This window comes from Aphidius gifuensis, linkage group LG6 (genome assembly GCF_014905175.1).
Source record: "Aphidius gifuensis isolate YNYX2018 linkage group LG6, ASM1490517v1, whole genome shotgun sequence".
NCBI lineage: Eukaryota > Metazoa > Arthropoda > Insecta > Hymenoptera > Braconidae > Aphidius > Aphidius gifuensis.
Genome location: NC_057793.1, coordinates 732,142 through 748,304, shown reverse-complemented (window position 1 = coordinate 748,304; position 16,163 = coordinate 732,142). Strand labels below are relative to the sequence as shown.

Genomic DNA, 16,163 nt, shown 5'->3' with positions numbered 1-16,163 from the left:
TTTTTTCTTTTTGATTTTATTTATATACTCGATAATCGATTCATCCCCTTTGCACTGTATATATTCATCCAAGAATCCAATGATGCTCACTAATTATTGCTGGATACTGTTTTTAATTACTGGATTTATTAAGAATCTCCCACACAACTTTCATTTACCTTTCAATTAATCATTTTATTTTTATTATTATAAATAAATTACAATATTAAAGCATAAAATAATATTTTTTTTAAAGCTTAAATTTTATATTTTTTTAAAAAATAACAAGTAGAAATAATTTTAATAAAAATTTATACAGCTATTTTTTTGTTTTAAAATTTAATATTTTTTTTTTTTTCTCAATTGAAAATTAATAAATACATCAAGATGAAAAAATAAAAAAAGTTATTAGATATTGTGACGAATCAAATATATTTTTAAATACGCCCCCTGTTATGCTCTTAATAACAAGTCATTGCGCGTAATTAATAATCTTGCATTTTGATTGGTTTAATTTAAATGATCATATTGATGCGGCAATTAATATATATCCACGTTCATTGGCCTCACTTTTATGCTTACTATGCCAATCAATTAATCGATTCATCTCTTCATAACAAGAATTTATAATATACAGATGAATTGTTGTTTTTTAAATTTATAAATTTCATATTCAACGCTGGTGTTCTAATGTTTTTTAAAAATTAATTTTTTATATTTTTATTTTTTAATTATTAAATATAGTATTGAATTTTTGTTTTTCAATCCAGTTTGAGAGTTGTGAAAGTGACACGTGGATTCGTTATTCTCACTGTAAATAATATTTAAAATTATAAAATATAAATTTACAAATGTCATATTCGGTATGTCTGGGAAGACACACTGCAACCGGTTTACATTAATTTTTTTATTTATTTATTTTCATCCACACAATATTATGAATATGAAAATAAATTTAAAAAAAAAAAAATTACAACTTTGAATGTATATATACACACCAGTGGCAATTATCCAGCACTCAATCGTTCCTCGATGGTAAATAACCAATAATTTGCATAATAAATCCTCTGACTTTTACTTATTATTTTGCATTATTTATTAAATTATATTTATTTTCATTATCGATTAACTTTTTTAATAGACTTTATTCAACTAAATAAAATTAATTAATTAAATCGTTTTACATTTTGTTTATTTTTAAATTAATTATTTGCAATTTTAAAAATTTTTTAAAAACATCAATTCTCATTGAATTTAAAAAAGATAGAAAAAAATACATCAGATGTCAGTTTTAATAACCATTAGTTGTTTCACTACAAAGATTTGAAAAAAAAAAGAAAAAGTTTTTCAAATGTGAATAACAAAACCAGCCAACACACACAAAACTGTATCGATGAATTATCAGGGTGTCAAAGATCTAGAACATGATAAATTGTGTGTGTAAATGTATTGATGAGGTGGACTTGGTATTGATTTGGTTTTTATTCGAACCAATCAGAGCGCAGAGGCTTCTTTATATTGAGTGTACACATAGAAACTTACAATGGAAAATTCTATATTCGTCGACCCTTTTTGCTTTTTTTGCCACTGGTTGGGTTTATCACACTGATAAGATCCTGGTGATAGAGCATGATTACACACAGACGTTTTCAACCCTTAGCTGTAATCATACCGTCACCATCAATTCAAAGAATTGCAAGACCAACTAAATATGCATTTTTCAAATGAAAATCTTTTTTTATTTTTACATGTTTTTATACTTTTCAATTTATTGTTGTTATTTTTTTTATAAACATCAATTTGCTTATTGATTTGCATAGAATTTTTGAAATCAAATAAATTTTCATTTGAAATAAAATTAACAACTGGAGCAAAGAAAAAAAATGGCCAATCAATTTTGATATTTTTAAAAATATATATTTAAATAAATAATAAATAATTTAAAATTTACATTTTTTTTTGTTAAAATTTTCTTGGAAATTGATGATATTTTGATATACACCTCGTGTATGTATATATTTATACGAGTCATCAAAGAGGCGCTCAATAAAATACCAATAACTCCCGCGTGATCGAAAAAAAAAAATATTAAAAAAAAAAACATATACACTGGTTGCATTGAAGGACATTTACAATGGCTTGATAGATACACAGTGAATATATATGCCAATGAATTTAATATCATATACATGTATATAGCAGTGACACATAATAAATACTTGGCATCAGCGACCTCATCCATACCTTTCTCTCTTTTTATTATATTATTATTTATCCATGTACGTACACATGTGAATATGTGATTCCACGCAATGTATGTGTATATACCTATATGATTGGAATGCATCTTGGGTCGACGTCAAATGTACCATGTCATCTTGGGGGTTAAGTGGTCCAGTCACTGGGCTGGGTCGAGCGGAATGAGGATTTTAAATCGGGCAATCCTTCTCCTCCTCTCTCTCTCTCTTTTTTTTTTTTTTTTGATTCTTTTATTTTGATGAAAAGTGGCTGGCTTTATACCTGATCCAAGTCTAAAATCATCTCTCTACCTCTTGCACCATTTTCGGTTGTACTGAAAATATATAATAAAAAAAAAAAAAAAAAATTAAGCATGAGTGTGTGGGAAAAGGTAAATAAGCTATTGGATTTTAAAGGATAATAGACCTTTTTAGTTAAGTGTTTGCCACTCGGGGGCACAGGTGTCAAGATTTTGTTCATTTTTTTTTTTTTTTGGATATCTCTTTTTAACGGGACACTGAAATACGAGCATATATCGGAGTCACGAGTTTTTGTCCTCGTTTTTCTCTTCGATCTTTATTGTCAAATAAAAAAAAAATTATAAAAAAAATTATAAAAAGGATTAGGAAGAGACTGCAAGGCGTCCATTGACTTTGTTGTCTAATTTTGACCGATCGATTTTTGGTCTTTTTAAATTTTCCATCAATCATTTATTTCTATATTAAAAATTTGTCTTTTTATTATGATTAATTTAACTCCATGTATTCAACTATTCAATAATAATATTTATTTTTTTTGTATTATTACAGTCACTTCAAAGTGCAGCAAGAAGAGCAGGCACAAGTTGCGCAAATTGTAAAACTGCAACGACGACGTTGTGGCGAAGAAATCAGGCAGGTGAGCCTGTATGCAACGCGTGCGGCCTTTATTACAAACTTCACAACGTAAGTACACATACACATATTGACCCAACAATAATATTTTAAAACTCTCGTATATACAAAGTTGAAGAGACGTGATAAAATCGCATTGTTTGCGTCATAAAAACAAAGACAATATAAAATGAAAAACAAGTTTGTTGGTAAAATATTTAAGAGGGTTGTTTTGGCAAAATTGCTGTTCAGTATTTTATCAAGGGGACTTTTCTTGTTGCATCAATAATTAAGGTGTCGTAAACCGGATGTGCTGACGATGGGCAAGTAAGGGTGGAGCGTGATCAACTGCGTGTGACACAGGAAACACCGGAAGTTGCCTCAATAAACTCATCGAGTATCCAAAATAAGACAGTGATTTTTTTTTTTTATTTATTTTATTTTTTTATTACTTGAATCTCCATTGTATAACAATATAAATATCTAGTAGAATTATTTTCTAGAGACTGTTACATTCTTTATACCGATTTCCGTCAAAAGGAAATTCTCGTATCCTTGATGTCACCATTGCTATACTTTTAATGCACGATAGGGACATTGATACTCGATCAATTGAGAGAAGAATTAGGTTCCCATCAGCACAAACTCCATACAATAAAATACTTGAAAGATACAATAGCGAACCCGATATATTACGACCTTTTAACCTCTCTTTTCTGTGTACAAACTATACACTTCACTAAAATTCTTTTTCATCGTTTGTCGTAATGACCGGTCTTTTTGTCACAAAAAAAAAATAAAAAGAAATGATCGTTTCAATTTTTTGCATCCGGAAAAATACCCTGTATCTATTACGCTTCTGTAAATAATTTGAAAAAAAATAAAATTCTATTTTTCATTTTAAAGAATATATAAAAGACTGTTTTTTTTTTTTTTATTTATTTTTTATTTTTTTTGTTATGATGAGGATTGAGGAGTAGCACGCGTGCACATTACCGAGTAACTGATTCATTATCAGCAATAGCTAATTGGCTCGGTCGATTCGCCTCAAGAAGCCAGACATACATTTGTCAAGTCTAGCTTAAAAATCATATCTACTGTTTCAAATGCGCACACACTATGGCCCCTTTTAAAAATATACCTAATCGTCAAATCATGCTGACAATTATTATATATTTTTATTTTTATATTCACTGATTATTATCAACTGAGTAATAAATTTTCACAACGGTCACTCAACTCAAATTATACCCTAAAATCATACAAAATAAAATTCAAAATTAAATAAATATATATATATTTTTTTCAAGTGACATGTCAATGATTAATTATTATTATTTTTGTTTGTAAAATAAAAAATTTAATTGATTTTAACATTGTGTGTATTTTTATATCAATATTCAGAAAATGAAAAATACAAATTTATAGAGATTTATTTGGCTGCTATACAGACACGTTTCTCGGTAATCATTAATTAAAGCAAAAAAAAAGGGTTTTAAAAAAATGAGGAAAAAAAAATTTTTTTATTTTGTTGTCGCAGTTGTTAAATACTCCTGCGACACGATGTATTTTACTTTCAAGAGACTCAAGTCTCAACCGCAATCTCCGAGAACTTGTCGAATAAATTGCCGAATAAGGCTCTTGTGGTCAGTTTTTTTTTTAACACAATTGAACAGTTTTTTTATGTTTAAAAATAAAAAAAAAAAAAACCAACAAAAAAGCTACTTTTATATGCTTAAATAAATTAATCAAATTAATATAATTTTTTTAAAATTTATAAACAAAAAATTTTTTTATTTTTCTTAAATTAAAATGATGTTATATGTATGGGCAAGAATTTTCTTGATGGACAAACAATCTCGTGTTTCATGTTTGCTGGAAAAAAAATTTTAATAAATTTATAATTCACCCCTTCTCCCTGTGTTGATTTCAAACCACCCAACTCCCCCTGTGTCACAATAGTCACTTTTTTTTTTTTTATGTGTGTGACCTCAAACGGATGTCGTGACGAAAGACGCTTGAATAAATATTTTTTTTATTCCCTCGCTTTGTCCTCTGACTTGCAAAAAAAAGCATATTTTAAAATTTATTTTAATTATTTTTTATTTTCTTATACATGTTTTATTATTATTTTTTTTTTTTTTATGAATACTGAATTTGAGTATTTATTCAAGGGTTGTTTAAATTTATTGTCACTTGTTATTTCTTGGAAATAAAAAAAGCCCTGAAAACTGAGAAATATGTAAAATGTTAATTAAAATTTTTTTTTTTTGAGAAATTTAGATCTAGTAAATACTTGTCACATATTTTCTTACTTGAAATTTTTATAAAACTAAAATGAATTGCAGTATAAAAGCCATAAAAGTATAAAAACATTTAAAATTTAAATAAAAAGTAAAATTATAAATTCAATTTCAACTATGTAAATATATTTTTTAACGTATATTTGTTTCAACATAAATAATGAATATCAAAAGTTTGGAAAAAAGGTATTTTTTATAAGAGGACAAAATATAATAAATAATGAGACGAGTTGTTTCTTGGAAATGTCCTAGTGCGGTCTCTGATTTCCAACTGGTTGATTCGAGCCATCTTCTAGTGTTACATTCACCATTCTGGATCTCTGGATCGTGTGACCCTCAACTCTTTTTTTCAACTTTTATTTCCTGGAATTTTTTATTCACTCTACATAATACATATTATTATTATTTATTTTAATTTAATCACGATGACAATTTTAATTTATCAAATCAAAAATAATAATTATCAAATGATAATTTAACAATTTTATTTATATTATTTCATCGAGTTTTTTAATGAAGATGTAGTCTAGATTTTAAATAACAATTTCATCTATTTTTTTTCATCTAAATTTACAGATTAAATTTTGAAATATTGACTTGATATAATCGCAATTGGAATATGTGTGCTTCCTGTCTTGATACTTCTTGCTTATTTGAAAAAAAAAAATAATATTTTTATGGCTTTTGAAAATGTATATAAATATAGTTGGAAATATACTGAGAAACATTGGTACATTGCACTCGTGATATTTTCCAAAGATAAGAAACTATAATTTTAGGACTTTCTGCACTCTGAAGATGATCTCAACTTGGTGATCAGACAGTTGATACTTCAAGCTACTGTATGTCGCTTTTTAATCTTGATTTTATATTTTATATATTTAACAAGTATTAAAATACATCTAAATGATATTTTTAATTATACACATCCAATAAATTCATTTTATATTTTTTTTTTATACAAAAAATATATTTTTTTTAATGACAGAATTTAATGATTGATTTATTCAATACTTAACACACGCAAGCACAACTTCCGGTCCTTTTAAATTCCGTCGGTGTACCGTCGTTAAAACGCACATATATTTTTTTGCATATTTTTTATTTTCAACTAGACACCGTTATGTTCTGCCCATAGATTTTTCATCGATGAATCAAACAATGTACATTTTTTTTTTGTCTTATTCGTCAGCTAAAACTCAAGAAAATTGTTGAATTATTTTAAAAATAACAAAGACATTGTCATCATGCATCAAAATACAATTTAATTTTTTTTTCAGTATGAAATTTGTCAATAGAATGGTATTGCATAGCATTGACCTTGTCGAAATTAAATACACACTGTAAAAATGCATGTTTTTTTTGCATTTGAAAATTATGTATATCAAAATTTCAAATATGTATTTGTGTATATAAGCGAATTTATTCTGAAAGCGTGCTGTTGCATCGTGTGCGATCACATCAATCGTGGTTGTCTTAAATAAAAATTCACCTTATTTATAATTCTTCTCTGTTATTTATTTAAAATTCTCCATAACATTGTCTCACTCACGTATCTTTTCGTTTGCACCTCCAACATTTGGACACCCGCAAACTCGATCGGTCTTGGTATCCATTAAAGCATCTCATTGTATTCAAATTGGTTCAATGATATATCCAATGCGACGGCTTCACAAAACTCTGCTTCGATTTCCAAAAAAAAAAACAATTTTATTCGTGGGAAAGGGGGAAAAATATTAGCTCAACAAAAATATAAATAAATAAAATAGTTGTTTATTTATAAATAAATAAATAATTACTTTTTATAAATTACAATTCAAATAAAAAATAATAAAATAATTTGAGAAAATATAAAGATTCATCCTTCCGGCTTGAAGTTGTCTCTGAAGTGCCGGCTAATTTAACAAATTCGTACAATTGCATTATTCCAAAACGAGTCATTGACCGTCTGGTCAATAGAGGGCTAACTGGAAAAATTATAAAAAAATATAAATAACATTAAAAAACAAACAAAAAAATTATATTGTAATTTAAAAAAAAATTTTTTTTTTTATGGTATGCATGCAAGTGAGACAAAAAAGAAAAAAAAAAATGTTTTTTGGTGTATAAAAGTTACAAACACTAAATAAAAAAATTAATATAAAAAAAAAAAATGAAATCATGAGACGCATCACATACGCATCTTCTTATCCTCTTCGTTCCTTTAGTCTTTATAATACCGGGAACCTTTTCTCCATGTTGGCAGTTGCGTCACGTCGCGGCAACTACAAAGTCTCGACGAGAGATTCTCTCCGCCTTATACTATCTTTTTTTTTTTTTTTTGTAATTTTTTTTTTTTACTTTTTTCACTGTCTTTCGGGTCTTTCTTGGTGTACAACAATATATACTTGCATATGTACATTTTATATTTTGTACTTTGGTATTGCACACGAAAAAAAAAAAAAATACTCCAATCGGTTTACGGTAGAAATAACAACGGTAGAAAAAACAAGATGATGCCAACAAACAATTTAATCAATAACATATATTTTTGAAATTTAATATCATCAACTTGCTAAATTTAATAAATATATTTTTATTAAATATTTAACTTGGCAGTTGAATTAAAATACAATATAAATTTTCAATTTTTTAAACTAAAAAAAGCTCCTCTTTTTATTGTTGTAATATTTATTCAAATAAATAAATTTAAATAACAATAATTGTAATTTTAGTTGTAGAATTTAATACAATTTTATTTTACTTTCAAATTTTTTTTCCTCCAGTTAAAAATAATATTACATTGACAACAAAATGACACTGTTAATTTTTTTTTATTACCCTTATTTCTTGATGTATACCAGAGTCAATTTTAATTAATTAAAAAAAAAATATTTGAAATAACTTTTTGGCTTGTTTTAATAAAAGTAGTGTGACATAAACTTGCATTAATATATAAAAATAAAAAAAAGGGCTGAGACATGGTGGAACGCGGGTGACGTTGTCGACGACGAATTGCGCCTGCGAGGGCTGTCGATTTGCTAATTGTAGACTTGTCGTATCTTTACTTGTGTCGTTCAAGTTTATAAATACACACACACACAAATGTCGTAGTAAGAATCTGAGGGATTTATATTAATTGCAACTCGACCTCCTCTCTAACTATGTGTCTTTCAATAAAACCTTGGAACTTGGGTCTTGACGTTATACTGCTTGTTCATTTGAAAATAAAAAATAAAATAAACATAAATAATGAAAAATGTTAAAACAATGAAAATTAAAATGAAAAAAAAAAAATGTTGTTAAATGTGTTGATTGGTTGTCGTGTGGTTAATCATTACCCACGTATACATGCTGTCAATCGATCGATTTATTACCATGATGCACTTAAATTATGTTCACTTGCATATTGCAATTACATCAAGTTCTTTGGCTGTATACAGCTCATTGTTTTGAATTTTATTTTCTTCAATAATCCTACATCACATGTTGCATATTTTTAATTTTTTAATTATTATATTTTTCTATCTATTTTACAAGTTTTATTATTTTTAAATAATTTTTTAAATCTAATTTCGTTGTTTATTTGCTGTTACAGGTTAACCGACCATTGACGATGAAGAAGGAAGGAATACAAACGAGAAATCGTAAATTATCATCAAAAAGTAAAAAGAAAAAATCTGGTGGTTGTCTAGGTCTTGGTGGTGTTATGGGTGACATGATCAAAGCAAGTAGCCATTTGGATATGGACAACAAACCATTTCACACTGGATTTGGTTCACCAATGGGTAAGTTTATCATGAATTTTCATTTCTTTAAACAACTTTCAAGTGAAATTAGTTGATTTTAATTTATATTTGAATTTAAAAATAAATTAAATAGCTTATTTTTGTATTTATAAAACAAATTCTTAGAATATTTTTAATGAATAATTTGTTGTTATTTGTTTGTTTCGAATAGGCACAACACAGCATCATCATGCAATGCATCCTGGACTACAGCATTACATGTATCATCCAGGTGTCGGTGTCACGGGTGGTCTACATCAGGGTTTTGCACCACCAGCACCACCATCAATTCATCCTCATTCACATCCACATTCTCACTCACATCACATGTCAAGTCTATCGAGTCTTCAACTTGCCTCAACGAATGGCATGGTAAGTTTCAATAATTTTTACAAATAAATTGTCTTCAATTGAAAAAAACAAAAAGACCAACTAAATATCAAATTTAATTTTCAACCCATCAATAAAATAAAAAAACAAGCAGATTCAAAATATCCACCAATTATCAACCTAAATTTAAACAATCTTCATGAAATTTTAACTCATAAATATGTTTTTTTTTTTTTTGAATGTTGCAGGGCACTTGGCGAGGTGACTACACATGAATGAGTCCAAGTGATTTTGAAACAGAATTGTCGGCAGTAGCTCAGGACACAGCCCACCATTTTCTGATATATGCATAAATTTTTATTTCTTTTTTTTAATGCTCACTCAATGGTAATTCGTGTAAACAATATAAAACAAAAAAAACCACATACACAAAAAAAAAGAAAAACTATTTATACATATATTTAAATATAAATCTTTTTATTTATATAAATATATATTGGATTGTACACATAGTTAGATAAAAAAAAAACCAGCAAGATATGAAAAATAAGTTTAAAACTTTTTTTAAATTGATATGCGGTTACTCAATGTTTTTTGTTGTTTTACATTATTGAATGATTATTATTCTCTTATTTAAATATTTAAAGTCTCAAATGACACTTGTCAAGTGTTGATAAAAAAAAAAAAAAAATTATATATTATACAGAGAATTATTAATATTATATATTAAAATTATTATAATGTGTAATCGTGCGGATGAATTCCTTGTAAATATGTAAAGTATATAATTAACCGAAGGGTTAAAAATAAACCCCCGGCCCCAAGTACAAAACGAAGTCAGCTACTATCTTTATCGAGTCGTTATGTTACTGTAAATAAGAAAAAAAAAAAAAAAAATTATTAAAATAAATTATCATGTGATGTAAGGTATATGAAAAGAAAAAAAAATTTAATTTTTTTTTAATTTTTAAGGGTATGAAACCCAAAAAATGACATTTTTAAAAAATATAATTTTTTTTCTTTTTTTACCTCGTCGCAACACATAACTTTAGATTCGTATAAATGTAGAAAAAATAAAAAAATAAATATTCCGTCGTTTGCGTACAAATACGAGACACGAAGAATTATAGAAAAAAGTCCTCCCGCCCTTTTCTCTTTCTACTTTTTATCTCTCTTTCTCTCTTTATCGATGATTATCGTGCAATTTAAGGTAACGAGCAAAGATTTTATCGGCACTATGCGACGGCTGCTCAACTCGCGTTGTATCTTTTTTTATTTATTCATGTTTTTTTTATTTTATTTTTTTATTATCTTTATTTATTTATTATTATTATTTTGTTTTTTCTCGTCTTGGTTTCTCTCCACCCTTGTTTCTTCTTGATGAAAAACATGAAAAAAAAAAAGCAGCAGCAGCAACAATGAAGTTTTTATTTTAAAAATATATTGCAAGATATATATTAAATACATAAACAATTGAAACATTAAATGCAGATTAATTGGAAGAATAAATGAAATGAAAAAAAAATTTTTTTAAATGATTTTAATAGAGTTTTATAAGCAGGGCAGTTGTTCGCTTGGTGCTTTACCTCTTCGTGTGTTTTACCGGCTAGCAAATATAGAAAATAAAAAAATTTATAAATTATATATCAGTTATCTTGAGTGGTCATCGGATACTTTGGTCATTTCTTAATGTTAAAATATTAAAAATTAAAATGTTTTTTAGTCAAAAAAATGCATGAAATCCCGTCAGAAAAAAATCATTTAAATATTTCATTAAAATCACGTCAACGTTACGTGTGATTTTTATATTAAACTAGAGTCTATTGTATCGTAACAATTTTTGACACAGCAAAAAAAATATATATATATTTAAAATAAAGAAAAAAACAATTGCAACATCAATAGTAAAAATAAAAAAAACATATAAAGTAAAAAATAAGTGAATTCTATTGGTAAATAACCGTCAGAAAATAAGTGATTGTGCATTATATCATTTGGATAATCAAGATAAATTTATATAGATAGTCAAAGTATTAAAAAATGAATGAATGCGCTGATAAAAAATATATATATTTAAAATAAAAAATATGAAAAAGCTCATGTTTTTTTTCAGATATGTATGTCACCTATATATAATAAAAAAAATCGAAGATAATTTTAAATAAAAACAACATCATAATGTGATTGTCAATAATAAACGTTACTGTAGAAAAATTAATTAACACATTTGGCAGAGACAAAATACAACAGCTCATATTCACAATAAAATATAAATTATTGAGACATCCAAAAAATGTCAATTGAATTATAACAAGAATATGCCAATTGAAAATTAAATAACAAAAAAATATTTGTGATATTCCAGAAACAAAAATAAAAATATAAAGTAATTAATTTTACTTAATTTTAATTCAGGAATACTCAAAAACGATCAATAGAAAAATAAAAAAAATAAAAAAAAAAAAAAAACAAGAAAAAAATGAAAAAAAAAATAAAAAAAAAAATGGTATCTATATTATAGAGTATTATTAGGGATGTAGATCGTAGATTGTAAAATATGATTTAAATAAAAGATAAAAAAAAATAAATAAAAAAATACCAACTACGATGAATGGATAAAGTGAAATAAATAATAAATAATAAATAAACGTTATTGTCGGACAGAAGAAAAGTGAAAACTATATTAGAAATTAAAAATAATAAAAATGTTGTCTATCGTGTATGAAGGCAAGCTGAATCCGACGGCAACGGTGTATAAAATGAGTGTAAGATATTATTGTAAAAAAAGTTTTAACTTAAAATAAATTAAATGATAAATCATAAAAAATAAAAAAATAAAAAAAAAACATAGTATTTTTTATTTATAATAATTATTATGCAATTGATTAGAAAACCCAAAAAAAAAATGTTTTTTTTTTCATGAATTTATAGGTTTGAAATTAAGGAGTAAGTATGAGTAATTTATTGTATCAATTAATCATAAATTATCAAGTTACGACAGGACATGTACACACGGTTTTCTGGTTCAATTTTGATACCGGTAAATTTATTATATGTCAGTTGTATATTTATTTTATTTACTTATTAATTATTATCTAATAATAATTTTAATCAATTTTTTATTTTTATTTTTTTACAGTTAATTATTGAGTTTGTTTTTTTTTTTATAATGATAAAATGAAAGCAGTGGTTGACGACGTGTTTAAATAAACTTATCAACGAGATTGTATTGATATGTTTTTAGCGATATATATTAATTAGCTGTGAACTGTAATTTTAGTAATTCAATTTAATTTTATATCATATTAATTCTATTTTCATGCAAATTAAACTTTTACAATTAATACTTAAATTTCATTTATGAATTTTCATCGTAATATAGTTGCAAAATAATTTATTTATTGTGTTTTTTTTAATTATTAAAATGATGTTTATAATTTTTTTTTGTTTTATAAAAAATCAAATTTTTCATTTCAACATTTTTTTTTTTTAATTCATTTCTATATTTTTAAGACATATTAATTCAAAATAAAAAATATATTTTTTCATAGAGTCAAGACTTTTTTTAACTTGATAAAAAAAATATAAAATTATTAATATTAAAAAGGCTTATATCCATTTTTCTATTGATTGAAAAAATTAAAATTAAAATTTTTTGGCAACTTTTATCATCTTCATAGTCTTTGTTATATCAACACCTGGGATATACGTCCTTACATATTTTTTTTTACCTTGCAAAAATTGTGAATTTTCATAAAATGTTAATGATTTTTGTATTTAGTCTAAAACAAAAATTTTATGGTTTTTTTACTGCCAAGAAAATTAAAAAAAAAATTGGTGGTTGAATGCTCTTGTTGATAATTGGATGATATTTTCGAAATAAAAATTTGAAAAATATATTTGATATATATAAAATTGAATGAGAGTTTATGGTTTACCTTCTAGGATTATACCTGTTGTTGGTTATTTGAAATCCAGGTGCGTCTTTACATTTGATTCCAGCGATGAATATGAAAAAAAAAATGAAAAAAAAAATTGTAAAATATATATAGGATTGCACCAGAAGCTTCAACAACAGTATCATCACCATGTGGTTTTAAACTTAAAAAATAAATATCCCCGCAAATCCGATGCCACGTAAATCCCCGCGAGTCTATTGTCATTTGTAGCACAAGTCGGTTTCATTTCATGGTGAATTAAATTTCGATGCAAAGTTAAGTCTCGGACAGCTGTTGTTAAACGGGGGTGACTCTTTGCGTGATACTAGGGCAATGAAATAAAAAAAAAAAAAAAAACTAGGGTAAAAATAAGAAGTACATATAAATCGAAAGTTTTTCTATTTTTTTTTATTCACAAAATTGGATATAATAGATTTTTATATACATAAAAGTGACCGGGATTACGCAAATCCCATTTTGGTATACTCTTGACATGACAAAGTCGCTGGAGACATAAAAAAAAATAAAAAAACAAATTAAATCTTGAAAAATATATTGCCTGAAAATTAATCTGCAAGGATGGCAGAATTTTTTTTTTATTTATAAATTTACAGTTGACGAATAAATTTTATCAATGAGCTGCTTGACCCTAAGCAATCTGTAAAATTTTCAAGGGTCAACCGGTCAATTGCACATCGAGTGGAAAATTTGGGGATTTAAAAATCATGAAAATAATAACAACAATCAATCGTTTGAATTTGATACGAAAATATATATAACAAATTAAACAGGAAAATTATATATAAATGGGAAAAAAAGTCATTCAACTTGGTGCTTAGATTAAAATTCCACAGAATTAAATGTTTAAGATCAGAGTTTAATGAAACTTAAATAAAATTATGCTAGAATAAACAGTGTAGATGGTTTTTTTTATTTTCTTGATAAGTCAATGCACGCAATTTCATTTAGAAAAGATTCAAAAGATTGGAACTGACAGCCACTAGATAAATCTAGTAATTGTCAGATTTTATTATTATTACTTTTAAAGATTATTCTCGACTAATTTTGATGTTATCAATCATAAATTTAACATTGTTTTATAAATATTTATTTATACATAAGAAAAATAAACAATAAAATTTAAATTTAAATTTATAAAATTGATATTTTATATTTCAATTAAATTTTAGAGAAAAAAATATAATTTTCAAGTGAAAAAAAGTCGAGTGAATTGTAGAAAAAAAAAGAAAAATTTATGTAGATGAAGAGAAAAAAAAGGGCGTGAAATTAAATGAATAAATATATTTCAAAAAGGTAAACTGAAAAATTAGAAAAAAAAATAAAAATGATAATAAGAAGAATGGAAAAATAATGAGAAGTGTTCAAACTTGAAAGTAGGTGGATCAATGATGTATATTATTAATGGATACGATTACTTGGCAAAACTCAAATTCATTTGCAGCATTGATGAGTTTTTTTATTTTTATAATTTTCATTTAAAATAAATTTCATTATAATAAATTTTTGATATTATTTATAAATTAAATTAACAAAATTGTGATTCTTCAAGTTCAAGTTTTCTAAATGCCCTGATTTTATTTAATTTCAACAAAAAAATAATATAGGATTAATAAAATTATTTCGCAAGTTGATCTAATTTTATTTTCTCTCTGAAAAAATTGCGAATATCCTAAAAATAAAAAGTAATAAAAAAAAAATAATATGAAGGCTTGATTTTTGAATAATAAAAAAATAAAAAAAAAACACGGCAGGGTGCCTGCCTTGGGTGCTAAAGCGTTGATATATATTGGATATGATGAAAGCATCGTGAGACGAAATTCTTGACTCAAGATTGAACGCTTCAATATCATCTAGCCATCTTAAATAATAATAAAAACTCAATTTTTTTATTTACATATTTTTATCGAAATCGTTATTGGCACCGACACGGGAAAATTTACGGGAAATACGGAGGAAATTTACGGGTTTCACACACAATGTAATCAGTCCTACACACACGATTGTGGCTATGTTTACCGTAAGTTTCCCCGTAACCTGTGTAAATGTCTCCGTAAATTACCCCGTATATAAATAAATATTTTTTGTATTAATAATATTGTCAATTTATAAAAATATAATTTATTTATTTAAATGCCAAAATTCTTTAAGAATTAATTGTGATCTTGCATCTAGTACACAAAAACAAGATCAATTATTAAAAATATTTTTATATTATTTACAGTTAAATTACAACCACGACATGTATACACCACAACCAATATAACTCGTTTAATTTTAAAAAATAACAAAAACTTTTAGCATGATATCGAATTGATTGTTAGAATTTCTAAATTTTTTATTTATATTTGTTAGATTTTTACAATGGCTTATGTCAAGTTTTTGAGTTTTTTTACACCCAGGTAAAAACTAATGCCAATTTGACGTCAGTTGATGTCTCTGACGTCTAGTAGTTGACGTCAAATTGACATTATTTTCTACCTGGGCAGCTTTTTATCCTGGGCAGATTAATTATCAAGTAATTGATCATTAACATCAGCAATACTGATAGATCAACTTGTTTTAAGTTTGTCAAATTACATAATGACGTTATATAACATTTGGATAAAAATTATTTCCAAATAAGAAAACTTCATCAAGAGATGACATAGGTTTCTGATAGAATTTTTTCTACTTATGATTGTTGATGAAACAACCATACATTGTGAAAGAAAACAA

The 16,163-nt window shown here is 25.6% G+C and overlaps 1 protein-coding gene across 4 annotated transcripts in view; it reads left to right on the top strand.

Annotated features, from left to right (window-relative positions):
* LOC122858639 (endothelial transcription factor GATA-2-like) overlaps nucleotides 1-11,250 on the top strand; it is a 38,752-nt gene extending 27,502 nt beyond the window's left edge. For all 4 annotated transcript variants that reach the window (XM_044161632.1, XM_044161629.1, XM_044161631.1 and 1 more), the window contains exons 5-8: nucleotides 3,027-3,161; nucleotides 8,970-9,159; nucleotides 9,332-9,531; nucleotides 9,738-11,250. In XM_044161632.1, coding sequence (XP_044017567.1) covers nucleotides 3,027-3,161; nucleotides 8,970-9,159; nucleotides 9,332-9,531; nucleotides 9,738-9,764 — 552 coding nt within the window. In that variant the 3' untranslated portion in view covers nucleotides 9,765-11,250. The remainder of the gene's footprint in view (nucleotides 1-3,026; nucleotides 3,162-8,969; nucleotides 9,160-9,331; nucleotides 9,532-9,737) is intronic.
* Nucleotides 11,251-16,163: the final 4,913 nt, after the last annotated feature.